The sequence below is a fragment of the Empidonax traillii genome, unplaced genomic scaffold (assembly GCF_003031625.1).
Source record: "Empidonax traillii isolate 1590-97213 ecotype Southwest subspecies unplaced genomic scaffold, ASM303162v1 scaffold343:size799674, whole genome shotgun sequence".
Lineage (NCBI taxonomy): Eukaryota > Metazoa > Chordata > Aves > Passeriformes > Tyrannidae > Empidonax > Empidonax traillii.
In genome coordinates, this window is record NW_020955536.1 from 25,064 (window position 1) to 40,571 (window position 15,508).

Sequence of the window (15,508 nt, forward strand, 5' to 3'; positions counted from 1 at the left end):
CAGTAGTGTCCCTGTTTCATATTTGGCTTGTGTTTTAGTAACAAAGACAGTGTAATTCAATTACATTTGATCAAATATAAATACATTTGTATCAAACCAGCTGAATTAGAAAAAGGGAAGGACAAGCTTTAAGTTGACCCTGTAGTGTTGTAATCTTACATTTAAACAAGTCTATGTATTTAATTAACAACCTTTTTGTTTTCTTTTTATTATTAAAAATCAACTTCAGTTCATGATTTATCTTTTCCCCTTTGATTGCAGTTTAGCCAACAATGGCATCCACAACGAATCAGAAAGAAGCCACTGGCAACCAAAATTCATGGGATAGTTTGCTACCAGATTTACCTAAAGGCCCGCTTTGCAGATACCGTAAGAAAGCTTCTTTCAACTGGAAAGAGATGGCAGTGTTCCTAGATGGCGAAGATATCATCCAATTTAAGGTAAACTCTGCAAGAACTGTAAGCATGTTTTAATTCTGGAGATATCAGTAGAAGCAAGTGTGTGATTTTCAAAGGGAGAGTAGTTAATAATACTCAGTAAATACAGAGCATGAAGAAATTGGATTTGCACATCCAATTTTCAGAACAGAGATGAACTTTTAAGCAACCTACTTTGCTGTCTCATGAGGCTTATTTAATTATTAAACATCAGTACAAGGGAGACCAACAGGTGCTACATTACAGAACTTCAGTGTTGATTTGAAACTGAGAAAGAACTATACCATATTTCTTTACTGTTTACATTAAGTCATTTATCCCATGATTTTGCAAGGCACTTATGTGGAGCTAAGCCACTATCAAACATAATACTTCTGTCTGTCTTTGACCTGACATAATTTCCTATGACCTTCTGTGCTTGCATTATTGCTTATGTGATGTTGCAGTTGGGCAGATCAGCATGTCTACCTCACCAAAAGCTAACCCTACTGAAAAAAAGAGATTAACTGCACCACATGAGGTGGTATGGAAATGCATGACTTGGAGATGTAAGAGGGGAGAGAGCTAGCTTTCTTAAAGGTGGTGTAGAGTTATATGGATTTAAGCTAATCTTGAATGTTCACTGTAATTATTAAAATCCTAGTAGGTAGATCAGAGAGATCAAAAAGGCCTTTTTCTGCATCTGACTGGTACATGTAGAGCATAGAAAGAACACAAGTGCTCTGTGTCTGAGGGAGTTTGTGGGCATATAGTGTTGTTCATTCAGAGAGAAGGAATGACCCTGCTTTTCAAAGGAAAGCACAAGGAGTCTGGTTTTCTTCCTTCTTATTGTGTCATCCTCTTCAGAGAGAAAGAAAGGACTTCAAAAACATTTCTAAAAGATTTTGCCTAAGGCACTGTAATTTTTTTTTTTGTAAATTGTGTGAGAGACAATTAAGATGTGGATATCTTGAACACACATATCTTGAAGATCTGAGGTAAAAAAGTATATTATCTAATGGAAAAAAAGATCCAAATTAAAACATTAAAAGTTGCACATCCCTGTATTGAGTGGCTGCAAATGATGGTTCCATTAAATGGAGTACATTTCTGCTTTCATCTGGGAACAGAGCACTTGTGGTAGCTTAATGGCTTTACCATCATGGCATATTTCTAACTGAATGTAACCCCTGGAGTTTTACCTTTGTCCTCACATTGAGGGATGTTGCCCTTTAGATCCTGCCAGCAGCTTCATATATTGAAATAATGAAGCTGCTATAAAAAGCAAGTGAGTTTTACCATGCTGTTCTCATACATTCAGAGTGAATCAGTGAATCATTATTACTTCATGATGAAGGAGCTTTCATAAAATTTAGCTGCATGAGCTGTATATATATCATGACAGATCATTTAAATATATTTTTTAATTCTCTGGCATTTTCACTTTATAAATTTACACCTTTAATCAAATGATTGTAGTTTGAGGCCCCATATTATCCTAGAAGAATTAACTGGTTTTGTTAATGCTTTTAAATTAACATTCTCATGTCACTTTTTTTGCCCTCAAGAACAGAATCTTCTCTGCTCTGGAAAGTGATCCTCTGTTTGCACATCATCCTGGAGAAGAACTGAGCCGTGAGAAATATCAGGAGCTGACATTTCTGCGCTGTAAAAGGCTCTTTGAGTATGATTTTCTTACTCAACAAGAGATCATGGAGAACCCATTAAAGGTCCTTAATATGGTGGTCTGTGTAGGAATGTACGATTGGTCTCCATGTCTCCAGTTTGTCTTGCATAGCGGTGTAAGTACTAGTCAAGGGGTATACAGGTATATATTTCAATTTCAGTAGCTTCTAATATCATAATTTTATTGCTTTATGCCTATTTTATTAAAGTTATGTCTTTCCCTAGTCCTTCATTTTCAAAAATGAAATTAAATTTTATCTGTTTAGAAGTATCAGAAACTCCCTTGGCTAAACCCCAGTGTCTTGATTAAGGTCAGAATGCAGAAGGAATGGAAACCAGTGTGAAGTTTCTCACTGACATCAGCGGCTGAATTCTGTTAATCAGTTGCTTCCCAGATGAGTCTCTCAAAATACTCAGCATAGCTGGTCAAATAATATCAGTTGAATTAATTAATTATTAGTACTCAGATGGAAGAGGGGGATCCAGGAATTATATTTTGTTATGTGTATATTCATCTAGGAAAACTAAAGGTAACTTTAAAAACAGCATTTTTGTTTGATCTTGAAGCAGCTACCTTCAGTTCCTAATCCATTTGCAGGAAAATTAACCTGAATAGTCTTTAAGTTTTACTTTTCTCAAGGGACAAGTAGAAAGCATTTCTAAACATTTGCAATGAAGGCTTGAACAGGTTAGTGCTGTGATAATTTAAGTCCTCTGTAAAGGGACCTTGACAAGATCAAATCCTACCTTACCTCCCCCAGCTATGTTCTAAGTGTAGTTTACTGTACAGCCCACTTTCCCTGGTCTCTTTACTGGACATCACTATTACAAACCATGTGCAATTTGTGCTTTCCATCACAGGTCACTGATTTAATCCATAATTCTCTGTTTTTACAGGTATTTGGAGGTGCAATCATGAGTGCTTATAAGAAGTTTGCACACATTCTGAAACAAGCTTATAGAATGGAGGTAATTTTTAAAAATAACTTGTGAGAAGTGGGCAGCTTCAGAACTGTGTCACCACTTGCAGCTTTGTGTTATTTCTATATTTGTACGTACCTAAGTACTTCTAAATAGCAAAAGAAAAGGCCATGGGGCAGATTCAAGCTCTGAGCTCTGACCATCCTCACTACTGGCTGCTAAACTACTTCCTGGATCTCTTTTAGACTGTCCAAGTTGGTATGCAGGCAAAGTTTGGGGACTTCTTTCAAAAGGCAGTACAGATGACACTAACCAGTTTAGTCTCTCTCTGGTCATTTAAGAGTATCCTGCCCTTACCATGATGCCTTAAAAACTCCATTTCAATGCTATAAAATGGAAAATAACAATGTTTTAATGCCAGGGAAACACCACATGGAGTCCAGTGGAGACTCAGTGGAGACCAAGTATCCTGCAGAATAAGTGGAGCCAGTGTGATACAGGAGGAGCCAGTCCTAAAGAGTTTCTCCAGTCTGGGCCATGTGGGCAGCATTCACTGTCTGGCCAGACCCTCTTTGGTAATGCAAGATGAATATACTGAGTGCACCCGAACTGAGCTTCTTTTGTTACTCTTTATTGCAATCATTTGAAAGTCTTGCAGTTTTAACTACTGTAATAAAATGGTCTCGAACTGTGCCTTGTATGTTCTTATTTAGATTTTTGGATGTTTTGCTCTGACTGAGCTCAGCCATGGAACTAATACCAAAGCCATACGAACTACTGCCACATTTGATCGTAACACTCAGGTCAGTCCTTAATGCACAGGAATAATGTTTGACAATGCTAAGCTCTGTTATTTACTAACAGAACAGAGTGATTCAGGGATTTCTTTTGATTAACAAGAAAGAATCAAGTTCAACTTCAAGTGTAATAAAACTTGGGATATATTTACATTATTATAAATTCTTAAACCCGTTGTTTATTGTTTAAATGATAAAAAATCCTGTTTTCTTGCTTTCTCTTCTGGTTCTGATACAAAATAAGGATTGCAGCCTTTTCCTTTGTTGTGCATCTTAAGGAATAGTTGAATGTGCAGATTTAATTGTCTTTTGTCTTTAAATATTAAGGCTTTTTATACTAAGATAAGACTTATTTTCTAGGATGAGAAAAAAAAGATATAAGAAGACTGTCAAACAGACCCAGAGAAGAAAAGAATAAACTGCTTTTTCAATTAGAACAGTGCTTGCTATCAGCACTACTGCAGAAATAAATTCACTATCCTAGGATTTTCTTGGTAAATGATTAGAATTCATCATAGTTTTACATTAAGAGAGAAGAAAATAGAAGTTGAAAGAAGAATTTTACAACTTTTTCTCACTCTTTGTCATCTACATGCTTGGTTTGTAACCAGTAGAATTTAAAGTGTGTTGTTTAATGTCCCAAGAGGGTATTCTCTCATCCCCCCCAAAGACTGTGGCATTATTGCACTGTAATATACGGAACTGAGCACTATTACTAATGCTAGCAAACAATGGCACATCATGAAGTGGCTTCACAATAGTAAGAAATGAGAATCATAGATTTGAAATGTAAGATTTTATATTCTTCAGTAGGACAACATTTCAACCTGTATTTTTTCATATACAAGCAATTCAGGGACCATTTATGTAACATGGATGATTAGATCTCTTTGCAGAAAAAAACACGCAAACAAACCAAACTCGTGAGGCCAGCAGCATGAGAAGTTCCATTTAAATAAATTGAGTTTTAGTCTGGTGATGAGTGCACTGCAGTGAAAGTGACTGAAATGACTAATTATTTGATAAGGTCATGAAGCTCCTGAGTTTGAGTTTCTTTTACATCCAGAAAGCATGCTATGCCTAGATTTCAGGATGCAAGTATTTTTCAGAATTCTGACTACTTTTGGTCCCCCATTTGTCCAAACGGGAAGCGTGCTGCCTTTCACACTGTTAACCAGGCTTTCATTCCATACAAAACTGTGTAAGGAGGAGGTGGTTCCTGCATAGACTTCAGCCCTCACATCTGGAACAGCCCTCGCAGTCCCTCACTTGAGCTAACAGCTTAGTTTAAGCCAAGATCTAGGAGATGCTTCTGAGTCCATCAGTCTGCTTTATTTTTCTTAAGTGCTTAAATGAGCAATTAAAAAAGATGAATTTCAGGCTTTACAGTGAGGTAATGAAGTTTCTAAATTGTAATTTTTTCCCTAGCTACATGTGTTCTCTCCAAAGTTGAATACAGTAGGAGACATGTCATTTGTTGGAGTGCAGTACAGAATAAAATCCTGGCAGTTAATGAAAGTTTTCAAAGCATTACCAGGGTAATGGAAAAAAAAAAAAAAAAAAAAACCAACAACAACCCAAAGTATCTGTGTGCTGAATTTTGTGATGTATATAATTTTCTTTCCTGGCTACAGGAATTTATCATCAATACACCTGACTTTGAAGCTGCAAAGTTCTGGGTTGGTAATATGGGAAAACATGCCACTCACGCAGTTTTGTATGCCCAGCTCTATACTCCTGATGGACAGTGCCAAGGATTGCATTCTTTTCTTGTACAGGTAGGGTAGAAATATTGCCTGTCCTTTTTTTTTTTTGTTTCAAATTAAAGACTTTCTGTTGTGTTTTATTTGTGTCTGACCTGCAGATTCTTTATGTCACACTGTCACAGTTTATTGCAATTGTAACAAGTTTTTAAGTGTTCACTGATTTTTTGATGGCTGTACAGCCAGTTTTAGACTGTCAGTTCTCTGCAAAGAATTCTGAAAAATACAAAAGAGCTGAAAAGTGTCCAGACAATCATGGTACTTATATAGTTAGAACTCACCTATGTTATATGAAGTCCTGAAAGTCTTGCATGAGGCTTAAGGTGGTTTATGTCTGCCAGTGCTACAGGCTGATTTGTATAAAATGTGCAAGCTTCTACCACAGAAATCAGTTTATAGGATTAATGAACTAGTTGCAGACTGAACAGAATTTATTACAGAATCGGGGAATATCTCAAAGGTGATTGTTACATAAAAGTTCCATTGATTGCTACCATGTCTGTGTACACCTGAAGAAAATTTCAGTGCTAGTCTGATGACAGCAGTCATTAGAGTTCAGGCGTATTTAACACAGTGATGTAATCAGTGTCATTGCTGAAGTAATTTTCATTAAAGGATTTATGTCTTGCTTAAGTACAAGCTATATCTAGGATTATGTACTTGGAAGAAACAGAGATTTCTTTAGTGTTAATAAGAGAGTGCAAGTTAAAAGTATTTTCTGTGTTTGAAAAGTTCAGCCAATAAATTTCATTGTTCCGCAACTGAAATAATGTTTTGTTTCACTTCTATACAGATTCGAGATACAAAAACTCTCCTACCAATGCCAGGTGTGATGGTAGGGGACATAGGAAAGAAAATTGGGCAAAATGGGTTGGATAATGGGTAAGTCAATCCATTTGAAGGAGGAAGCATTCTCAGTTATATCACAGTGTAGTGGTGCAAATATCACACTGTATCAGTTCTGTCTTCACTTCTTAGGTGTTGGCAAGTGGTTTTAAACTGTTGGTATTTCTCAAAGAAGAAGAAACAAAACCCAAACTGAAAAATATTGAATTTCAGTATTTTCTATCTAAATATGCATACTCTTTCAGCTTCTCTAAACTTTTAGAATGTGAAGTGTCCCTAGTATTCTGTGAATATCCCCAAGCAGTCTTTCAGTCATACACTCTGCAACAGTAATAGCTAAAAAAAAAGCCAACAAAGTCATTCTGGTAAGTTCTGAGTAAAGAACTTTATCAACCTCTGCACCCATCTGAGTGTAAGCCCGTAATTATTTTCTCTGTTGTTTTCCAGCCCACAAGAAGGCTAATTGTTTTCATCAATATTGTTAGTAAAGATGTAAGATTAATAAGAGAAACTCTGTATCCTTTTTAAACAATGAGATTTCTGGACTAATCCTGTTCACTGCAGAAGAGAAGGAGAAGGCTTGTTTTTGTTTTTGTTTTTTCTGTATTCTCTGTGTGTAGCTGAAATAAAAAATACCTGAGCTGCATTTCTTAGTCGTGGACTTCAGTGGCCTTACTGTGTCTCTGCTTTACTAACCAAAGGAGTCTGATGGGGAGGAGAGACAGTGAGGAAATCTGCTTTATGCCTTAAATTTACCTCTTCCTGTAGATTAATTTCATGAAAGGTATATGTATTGTCCTTCATAACATAGCATTGGAGTAAAGTATAGACATCCTAGAGTACCTTGTTTTCAAATGTAATGGCTTTGACTGTCTTTCCAGAAAGTCACAGGTCTTCCTTCTGTAGTTTGTTGCCTCCTTCTTTTGTCCCAGATATGCTGTAGTGGCAAAAATAGCACTGAATTTTGTGTTTAGGTAGCTCAGTCTCATTGATTCTCTGTTTCCTGAAGACACAGAAGAAATAAATAAATAAAAAAAATTAATTTTTATGGAGGAAAAATGTGAGAAAAGGTCTGGAAAAGAGGGAGGTTTGCGTTTGGGGGCATACTTTTGCCTTCTTCTGCATTACAAACTAGTAGCCAGCAGATGGCACAGTAACATGGGGCCTGAGTAATCTAAATGTACTTTAACTACATATTTCTGTAGAAACGTTCAAATACTGCTGTTCATTCTTAATATGCAACATAGTTTTGTGTTTCATATAGTTTTATGTTGCATAGTTTATGTTGCATAGTTTTATGTGCAGCACAAGGAAGAAGTGTGTGCTTGTTACATTAATTCAAAATGTGTATAGTTTTAAATCCATTTTTCCCTTTGATCTACTGGGGAAAATAGAGCATTTCTCAAAATATTGATAACTGAATAATCTGAAATTATAATCCATATAATACAATGTAAATAAGAGATGCCAGTGCATTTCTGTCTTAACGTCAGGTGGAGTCCCTTATCTTAGTTTTGACATCATATGTCATTTAAAGCAGTCATAGGGCATTCTAATCATCCTATTTCATTTGAATGTGTTGCTTTAAAAGAATAATATTTTCTTTTAACAGAAGTGCCTAAAGAGCCCCAGTCATAGATCTATGTCTCTTTTAAGTATACATTAAGGCAGTCCCTGTATTAGAAAGCTTAAGACAGCTCCTGCAGATTAAGACAGAACAAGGAAGCCCAAGGTTACCAACAGATACCCTTAATTCAGCTAAAAACTCCAGGCACCTGTGTTCCTGAACTACCTCAGCTATTTGGAGAGCTCTAAGGCAAGAAGCCAAAACTAGAGATTTTTTTTTGTTTTGCAACCTCTCTGCTCACACTGAGCTGTCAAAAGTGTCAGGACTTACAGACATTGCTTCTCAGAGGCACACGAAGGTCTGGATGGGGACTGGAGAGGGAGTAGCTTCAGAGTTCTGTGTTTGTTTGTAGAGACAACAAGCTGTGCCACCCTAGAAAATGGACCATTGGTTGATTGATCTGCGAAATGCCAGAGGTACAGAGAGACATTTCACCAGACACTGCCTTGTCAGGGTGTTCTCCTTAGCTGTTTAGCAATCTTATATCCTAGCTTATCCCAGAGAAAGCACAACCTGCAGTATAGAAGCCTGCTGTATGTGGGCATGAGAAAACATTCCCTTATACTGTGAGTGCAGGTGTTAGTCTCTACTGCATGCATTGCCAGGTTTTTTTAATGTGTATTTGAAGCCTGGTTCAACTACCATAAACACTTAGTCAATCAGGTCTATTTTCATGTAGTTACACTCAGGATATGTGGTCAGAGTGAGGATCAGAGTCTTCCATCTCTGACAGAAATGTTTGATTTTGTTCCTGTGCTTCAAGAAATTTATGCTAATGATTTTCAAAATGAATATAGAGAGTTAAGTTCCCGAACACTAAATGAAGGTCATGGGGAAGAAATTCCAGAGCCTCCTTGGAAAATGCCATTGATATATGCTATGTAAGAGAACAGCATAGGAGATTGTAGTTGTCTCTTCTGGCTTTGGAAAACAATTAATCTCTTGGGTTGTTTAACTGAAAGCTGGTTTCCTGCTTATGTTTTTAGTAACAGAAAGAATTTCATAAGTAATGTGGGAATTTTTAGAGTGTAAGTCCATTTCTCAGTCTATCTTTCCAAATAATTCTCATAGTTTCATAATTCAAATGTCCAAAAATCACATGGGGTTTGCAGGTCTTTGTAAGTTCACTATTCTGACAAAAAAAAACCTCAAACAAAACAACAAAAAAGACAAAATCACTGTAAAATATTTTTAAATATTTTTCTTCCTCTTGGAAATTTGCAACAATTTGTGTAATCAATGCATAAATGGATAAAATCATAACTCCAGTTTTTCTTATGGAGAGTTTAGACTGGTTTTGTGTTTTGTTACCAAAATTAAATCAAGACTGCCACCAGGGGTTGCAAGTGCTTCAGTCTTTATTTTATGATATTAAAATGTCCACCTGTTGCTAGTGCTCTGGCACTAGTCTTTGAAATATGCGGTTCACTGCCAACCCAAAATGGAAGTAGCTGAGGGAAAAAAACAACCACTGAAAAAATCCCTGGGTATTTGGGATTTTGGGGGCTTTGCAATAAAAGGCATAAGGGGGGATTGTGTGACACAGACATATTGGGTAAGTGCTGATATGCATTTCTGTTTTTTTCCTATATTGTGGGGGTTTTGGTTTTTGTGTTTTTTTCTGTCTCCCTTGGCTAATGTGACATTACCAAAATTACCCATTACTGCAGTGTGCATCAGTAATTGATTGACATTGGACTGGTGGTGAACCAATTTCATATCCATTTGTAACTAGCAGCAAATTGCTTCTTTCCCCTCTCCAGAGATGGAAATGATGCCCATCTGAATCTACCCAGGGAAGGTGAAAATCAGCTATAATTGTGTTTCTGAAGTGGTGCTTACCATGCTTCTCTTTGTAAAATGTGTTCTGAGCTCGTGCAGCTCTATCCACTGATAACATGTATATAGTTTGTTGAGCAGACAAAACTTATAATAAAGGAAGAACTAGTGAAGTGAAGCTGTCGTTTCAGGTGAATTTTGTGTAGGGGAGAAAACAATCTTTCTGGGGGAAGAAGAATTGTTAACTCTATCTCATCATAATAATGCAGTTTGGAAAACTGGTGGTTTTTATTAGCTGTTTAGCAAGCTTTCATGTATAATTATGTCTGGTGCAGACATACAATATGCTAAGATGTTCAGCATATTCTCTAGCAATCAGTTAGGCCAGAGTTAGTTTTCTGGATGCTGAAAACAAAGTAAAACATCCAAGAGGGAATGGGTACAGGGGATTTATTGGGTAGAAAGGCAATAAATGGTGTAAAAAAACCCCTTCTAGAAAGGTTGCAGGCTCTGAAAGCCCTCACTGTAATTCCTTGTATATTGGCAAAGATGGCATACATCATATAACCTCCAGACCTTTACAGATGACTTTTAAATGGTTAATTCATAGTTTTTTCCTTGTTACTACTTCAGTATCAGGGCAAATAATACATTATGATTCTGCTACTGCTAGTTTAAGGGCAGAACAAATGAAAGTCTAGTCTTTCAAAAGGTCTTTGTCTCCTAGTATTTATACTCTTAACTCTCATTTAGGTTTTGCAATGGTTACAGTTATTTCACTAGGAAGATAGGAGCTGTAATGTGTGGTTGAAGTCTAAATAGTCTTTGGAGCTTCATCTTTCAATCTGAAGCAGTAGTTTGGTGAAGATAATATCTGTAATCAGCTTTTTTGGTTGTTTGCTTCTGCTCCCACACTGCCTTTTTCTTTGTGCTGGGATGAACTCTTATGTAGCCATGCAGAGGACTCAGCTGAGGAACTGGAACTGCCTGAAAACTAATCTGAAAAAAAACACCAGACAGTTTTAGCTGTCTTCAACCAGATCATTTGTCAGGTCTGTTTCCTTGCAAGGCCTCAGGAGTGGCTGTTTCAGTACAGGGAAAGGGACAGTTCAGGGATATGAATAAGAAATCAAGTGTAGAAATCAGTCCTGCTTCCCAAGTAAACAAGTTTGGGCTTGTTTAACATTTTTTTTGACTTACAACCTCTGACCTAAATCACAAACAATTGCAATAATGATGAAATGGCTATTAAAAAAAAAAAAAAAAGTTAAAAATGCCTGTGCCTGTATTTACGTTATCTGAGGACACCATCAATACTTCAATCCTTGTGAAAAGTGCCACTTTCACAGTTAAAACTAAGTAGTTTGCAAACACATCTTACATGTTTGAAGTTTAAGTCAAAACAGTGATTTTTGTTGTAGTCGAGGTTAGACACTATATGGGTACCTGCAGTGCTGTGCACATTACTAAGATGTAGTCACAAAGCTGCAGAGCGCTGCCTTATCCCCTTATTTTTGTCATGTTCATGTGCCTCACAGTTCTACAGCCATCTCTAGTTCACAATGAAAGGCACTTGGTGGTGCTAATGGGGGAAGGTAGATTCAGATCTGGTCACACATTTGTTTTATCATGCACAGAAATGCAGCCTCACAACTGCAGCAACCTTCAAACAACCATTTTTATTCCTTAGCAGAGCTCTGTCAGCTCTCCACAGTTGCAGGAGTCTGCACGTCCAGAGCTCCTTGCAAGACTGGCGCGTAAGAGTGTAAGAACTTTAGAGTGAGTGGGTCTTTTTGTGTTCATGAAGTCCATGAAGGTAGGATTAGGAGTCCTATAAAATGCTATATTGTTTTATCAGTGCTATTCACCATTACTGTACAGAGCTGCATTCTTAGATTAGAGACTTGATTGTAGAAACTAGAGCTAAAATACTGCCTTGCAGTTTTCCCCTGTTTCTCTGTAACTCTTTTCAACTCTAACCTTTCTGTGAGTTTCAGTCTGGAATATCTGGCTGTTTTCTTTCCTTCTGAAAGTTTTTCACCAAACCTCTGAAATGTTATTCTTCCCATGGTTCATTGTATCTCATAAACAGCCATGAGATCACTTGACTCATGGTCCTCCAATACCATTCACCTGTTTTCTGTTTCTGGCTAAAAGTCTGGCTGGTGTCCTTGTACCATGTCTAACATAGTCAGTAACAAAAGCTGGCAGAAAAGGCATTTTAGTGAGTCTGAAATTCACCAAAGCATGTTTGAGCGATTTGTACTATAGGTAACAGCTTATTAATTTAGTACTGGCAAAAGGAGCTCGTAGCTTTTCCAGCTGCTCCTCTTTTATCAGCATTGCTGCACACCAGCTGAAGTACTATTGCATGATTTAAAGTCAGTAAGATTAACTTAGCTTGAAATGTTCCCTCAGCTACTGGCCAAAGAACCCAAACAAGAATGCTGCTATTGGAGTAGCACTTCACTCTGCTCAGCTAGTCTAGGTAGAAATCTGTGGGGTGCAGTTTTTACCTGTGTTAAAATACAGGATTTCATGATGCAAAATTGCGCATTGCATCATGAGTAGAGCCCTGTGATATATATTTCCAGTGACAGCTGTCAGTCTGTCTTGCTGAGAGGTCTGAATCTCAGTCACGCTATTTGCTATGCTGAAGAGGCCCAAAGTAGGGCAGCTTTCAAACCTCTGGTCTTGTCATCACTGTGCAAAATTTAGCCATTTTCCAAACTTGCTGGTACCTGATATCCCCATGACTGTGTATACAGTTCCATTATTGTAAGATATTCCTTCAGTTCTTTAAGGAGATTTTTCCCCTATGCGTTGACAGATGTGGGCCAAGTCTGTGCTTTCTAGGCTAATAACCATTAGAAATGTGATCATTGACTTCATTAAATCTTACTATTTATTTTTAATATGTTCCAATATCAAGTTCAAATTGGCCAGTATGTCTAACAATTCCCAACAGCAAAGTTCTTGGAGAAGGAGTATAGCAGCAGTTGGCAGCAATCTCATAAGGTCACCTAAATGCCTAGTCCTGTAAGGTTCTGCATTTGTTTTCAACGCTGGTGCTTATAGGCAAAATATCTTATTTCTTTACACATGGGAATTTTCTGTGTGATTTTAAATTGCTAGTTCTGCCACTCTCTTTTGCTTCTTAAAGTCTTTGCCATTTTGCATGTGTATCTGTATATCTTATAGCAGCTTGCAGGAAAAGAAGTAAATAATATATCTGTAATGGATAGTATCAAGGGAAAAACTCTAAACTTTCAAAATCTGTTATTTGAATTCCATTTGATCTTGAGAAAATAGGTTATTATATAACAATAGGAAATTCTGTATTCTGGTTGACTAACTGTGAGAAAAATTATTGAAGAAGGGTGTACATGTAGTTTTTAATTATAGTAATTCTAGGTCATCTTTTATGTGGTATAGAATTAGCTCCATTATATTTACGTCAAACAGATTATAATAAAACTTCCTTAAATGTTTTTCACTCTTTCCAACAAAAGATTTCCTCTAGATCTAACTGTTTGGGATTGTATCACAACAGGTGAAAGTGGGTAAAACTGTTTAGGTCATTTTGGGAGCTGTTTTGTTTGGCACACATCTGTCACATGTTCAATATGAGTAGGCTTGAATTTCCTAAAAGTAGGTTATTGGTATATGGATTTACATAGTAAAATAGCAGATTTGAATTTGCTTTTTGTAAACTCTGGAGTCTCAAGCACATATCAATATAAACAGTTTTCTACAACTGCACAGTTTTGCTGAATGAATTGAACAAATCGCTACAGTGTAAAAAGCAACTGGATAATTTGCCATCTTATTAATTGTTGTTACCTATCAAATGACAAGTGACAGGACAAAAGGAAACGGACTCAAGTTGCACCAGGGGTGCTTTAGGTTAGATATTGGGAAAAATTTCTTCCCTGAAATAGTGTTCAGGCATTGGAACAGGCTGCCCAGGGAAGTTGTGGAATCGCCATCCCTGGAAATGTTCAAAAGGCATGTGGATGTCGCACTTGGGAACATGGTAAACATGATGGTGCTGGGTTAACAGCTGGACCCAGTCTTGGAGGTCTTTTCCATCCTTATTGATTCGATGATCACTACCATGGATCTTACCATTCATCACACACAAGGCTAAGCATTTCCAAATAGGGATTTGCAAAGAGAAGGCTTAAGAACTGGAACCCTTTGAAATTTCTTCCTAATTTGTACCACTGAGGTCATGTCGTCTCTCTGTTAGGTCAGCTCTTCCTTTAGTCTGGTTTATAATTCCCGTTTTTTTCACCCATGCAGTGGCTTTTTAAAATGATACTGATTTCTTCCATGCATCTTTTATTACCTGGGAGGGATCCTTTATAAGCATCCAAGAGATACCCTTACTTTGATCATTGATCCCTTCTTAAAATTCTTATTTGCTCTAACAGCTTGTAAAAAAATGCCATTGATTAGCTCTGCCAGTGTGCTGTGACTGGCAGGTATCCTGTCAAGAAAGTATTCTTCAGTAGTTAGTGTCAGCTAAACTGTGTTTGAACACATTTGTACCTTCCTGCCTTATGCTTGGATCGTAGGGTCCTAGGAGGAAACACCTTCTTGAAATTCTAGTTTCCTAGGAGGAAACACCTTCTTGGATGTGCAGCAACTATGAAAAGAAAGTGCTAAACCAGGGACCTAAACCATGCCACACACACTCTCCTGTAATTAAAGTAATGAGTAGTAATAATTTAAAAGCTCAAGTTCTGTCTAAGATGCATGCTATTGCTTAAAAATATTGTTGGTTATACAGTTTTAATTGTGATTCTGTTTGGGATATAGGGAGCAGCGAATGTGAATTTACCCAAAAGATCTTTCTTGAATGAGATTTTTTATTTTCAGTGATCTGAGAAAATAATAACAAAGACCAAAATCAGCTTTCTGGAAATTCTGAATTTTTTTTTTTTTGTTACAAAGTAGTGTTGTCTCACAGAAACTGCCACTTACAAAGCACTTATTAGGATTGTTAAGACCAGTAAGCAGCTGGTTCTTGGTTAGGATAGCATGCCTTTCTCTAAGTCCAAAAATACTGTGTATCTCTAAGGCTGAATAAATTCCGTATGCAGATATGTTTCCTTGGAAACAACTCATAATTTAAAAGCACATGCAGCAATGCAGCCCTTATGTAATTTATTAATGTGAAAGACCTGGCTCTCGTGAGCCTTATTAAATAGATCAGCCTGTATTGGCAGGGAAAAGGAATTTTCTTTGATTACAAATACAGCTTTTCAAGTGCTATTAGATAGTGTCATATTTCTGAGTGGGGTTGATACTACTGCTATTGTGCCAAGTTCTATTGCCCATTTGGGTGAAACAGTTCAGACACTTTTTTTCTGAGCAATAGGAATACTCAGGACATTCTCCCTATTCCAACTTCCCTCTTTATTGCTGCTAGGGTGCCACAATTTAGAAAAGGCTGTCTCAGTCTTCCTTTTTTAAGATGCCACATTCAAGGGAACAGAATTCCTAATCTGAGTTTAAACAAAGGGAAATTTTCCATTTGGTTCCTCCTCAGAGCACTATTGCCGCTATGTCCTCATTTGTTTTGCAAGAGCATGAATGATCCTCCCAGATCTATATTTTAGACTCATAAAAATATACAGTGCCTCTATTCCAAAGCAATCTCCAGGC

The 15,508-nt window shown here is 37.1% G+C and overlaps 1 protein-coding gene across 1 annotated transcript in view; it reads left to right on the forward strand.

Annotated features, from left to right (window-relative positions):
* ACOX3 (acyl-CoA oxidase 3, pristanoyl) overlaps window positions 1–15,508 on the forward strand; it is a 33,244-nt gene that overhangs the window by 1,867 nt on the left and 15,869 nt on the right. The window contains exons 2-7 of the mRNA XM_027892264.1: window positions 262–440; window positions 1,985–2,218; window positions 3,000–3,071; window positions 3,737–3,826; window positions 5,455–5,598; window positions 6,377–6,465. Coding sequence (XP_027748065.1) covers window positions 273–440; window positions 1,985–2,218; window positions 3,000–3,071; window positions 3,737–3,826; window positions 5,455–5,598; window positions 6,377–6,465 — 797 coding nt within the window. The 5' untranslated portion in view covers window positions 262–272. The remainder of the gene's footprint in view (window positions 1–261; window positions 441–1,984; window positions 2,219–2,999; window positions 3,072–3,736; window positions 3,827–5,454; window positions 5,599–6,376; window positions 6,466–15,508) is intronic.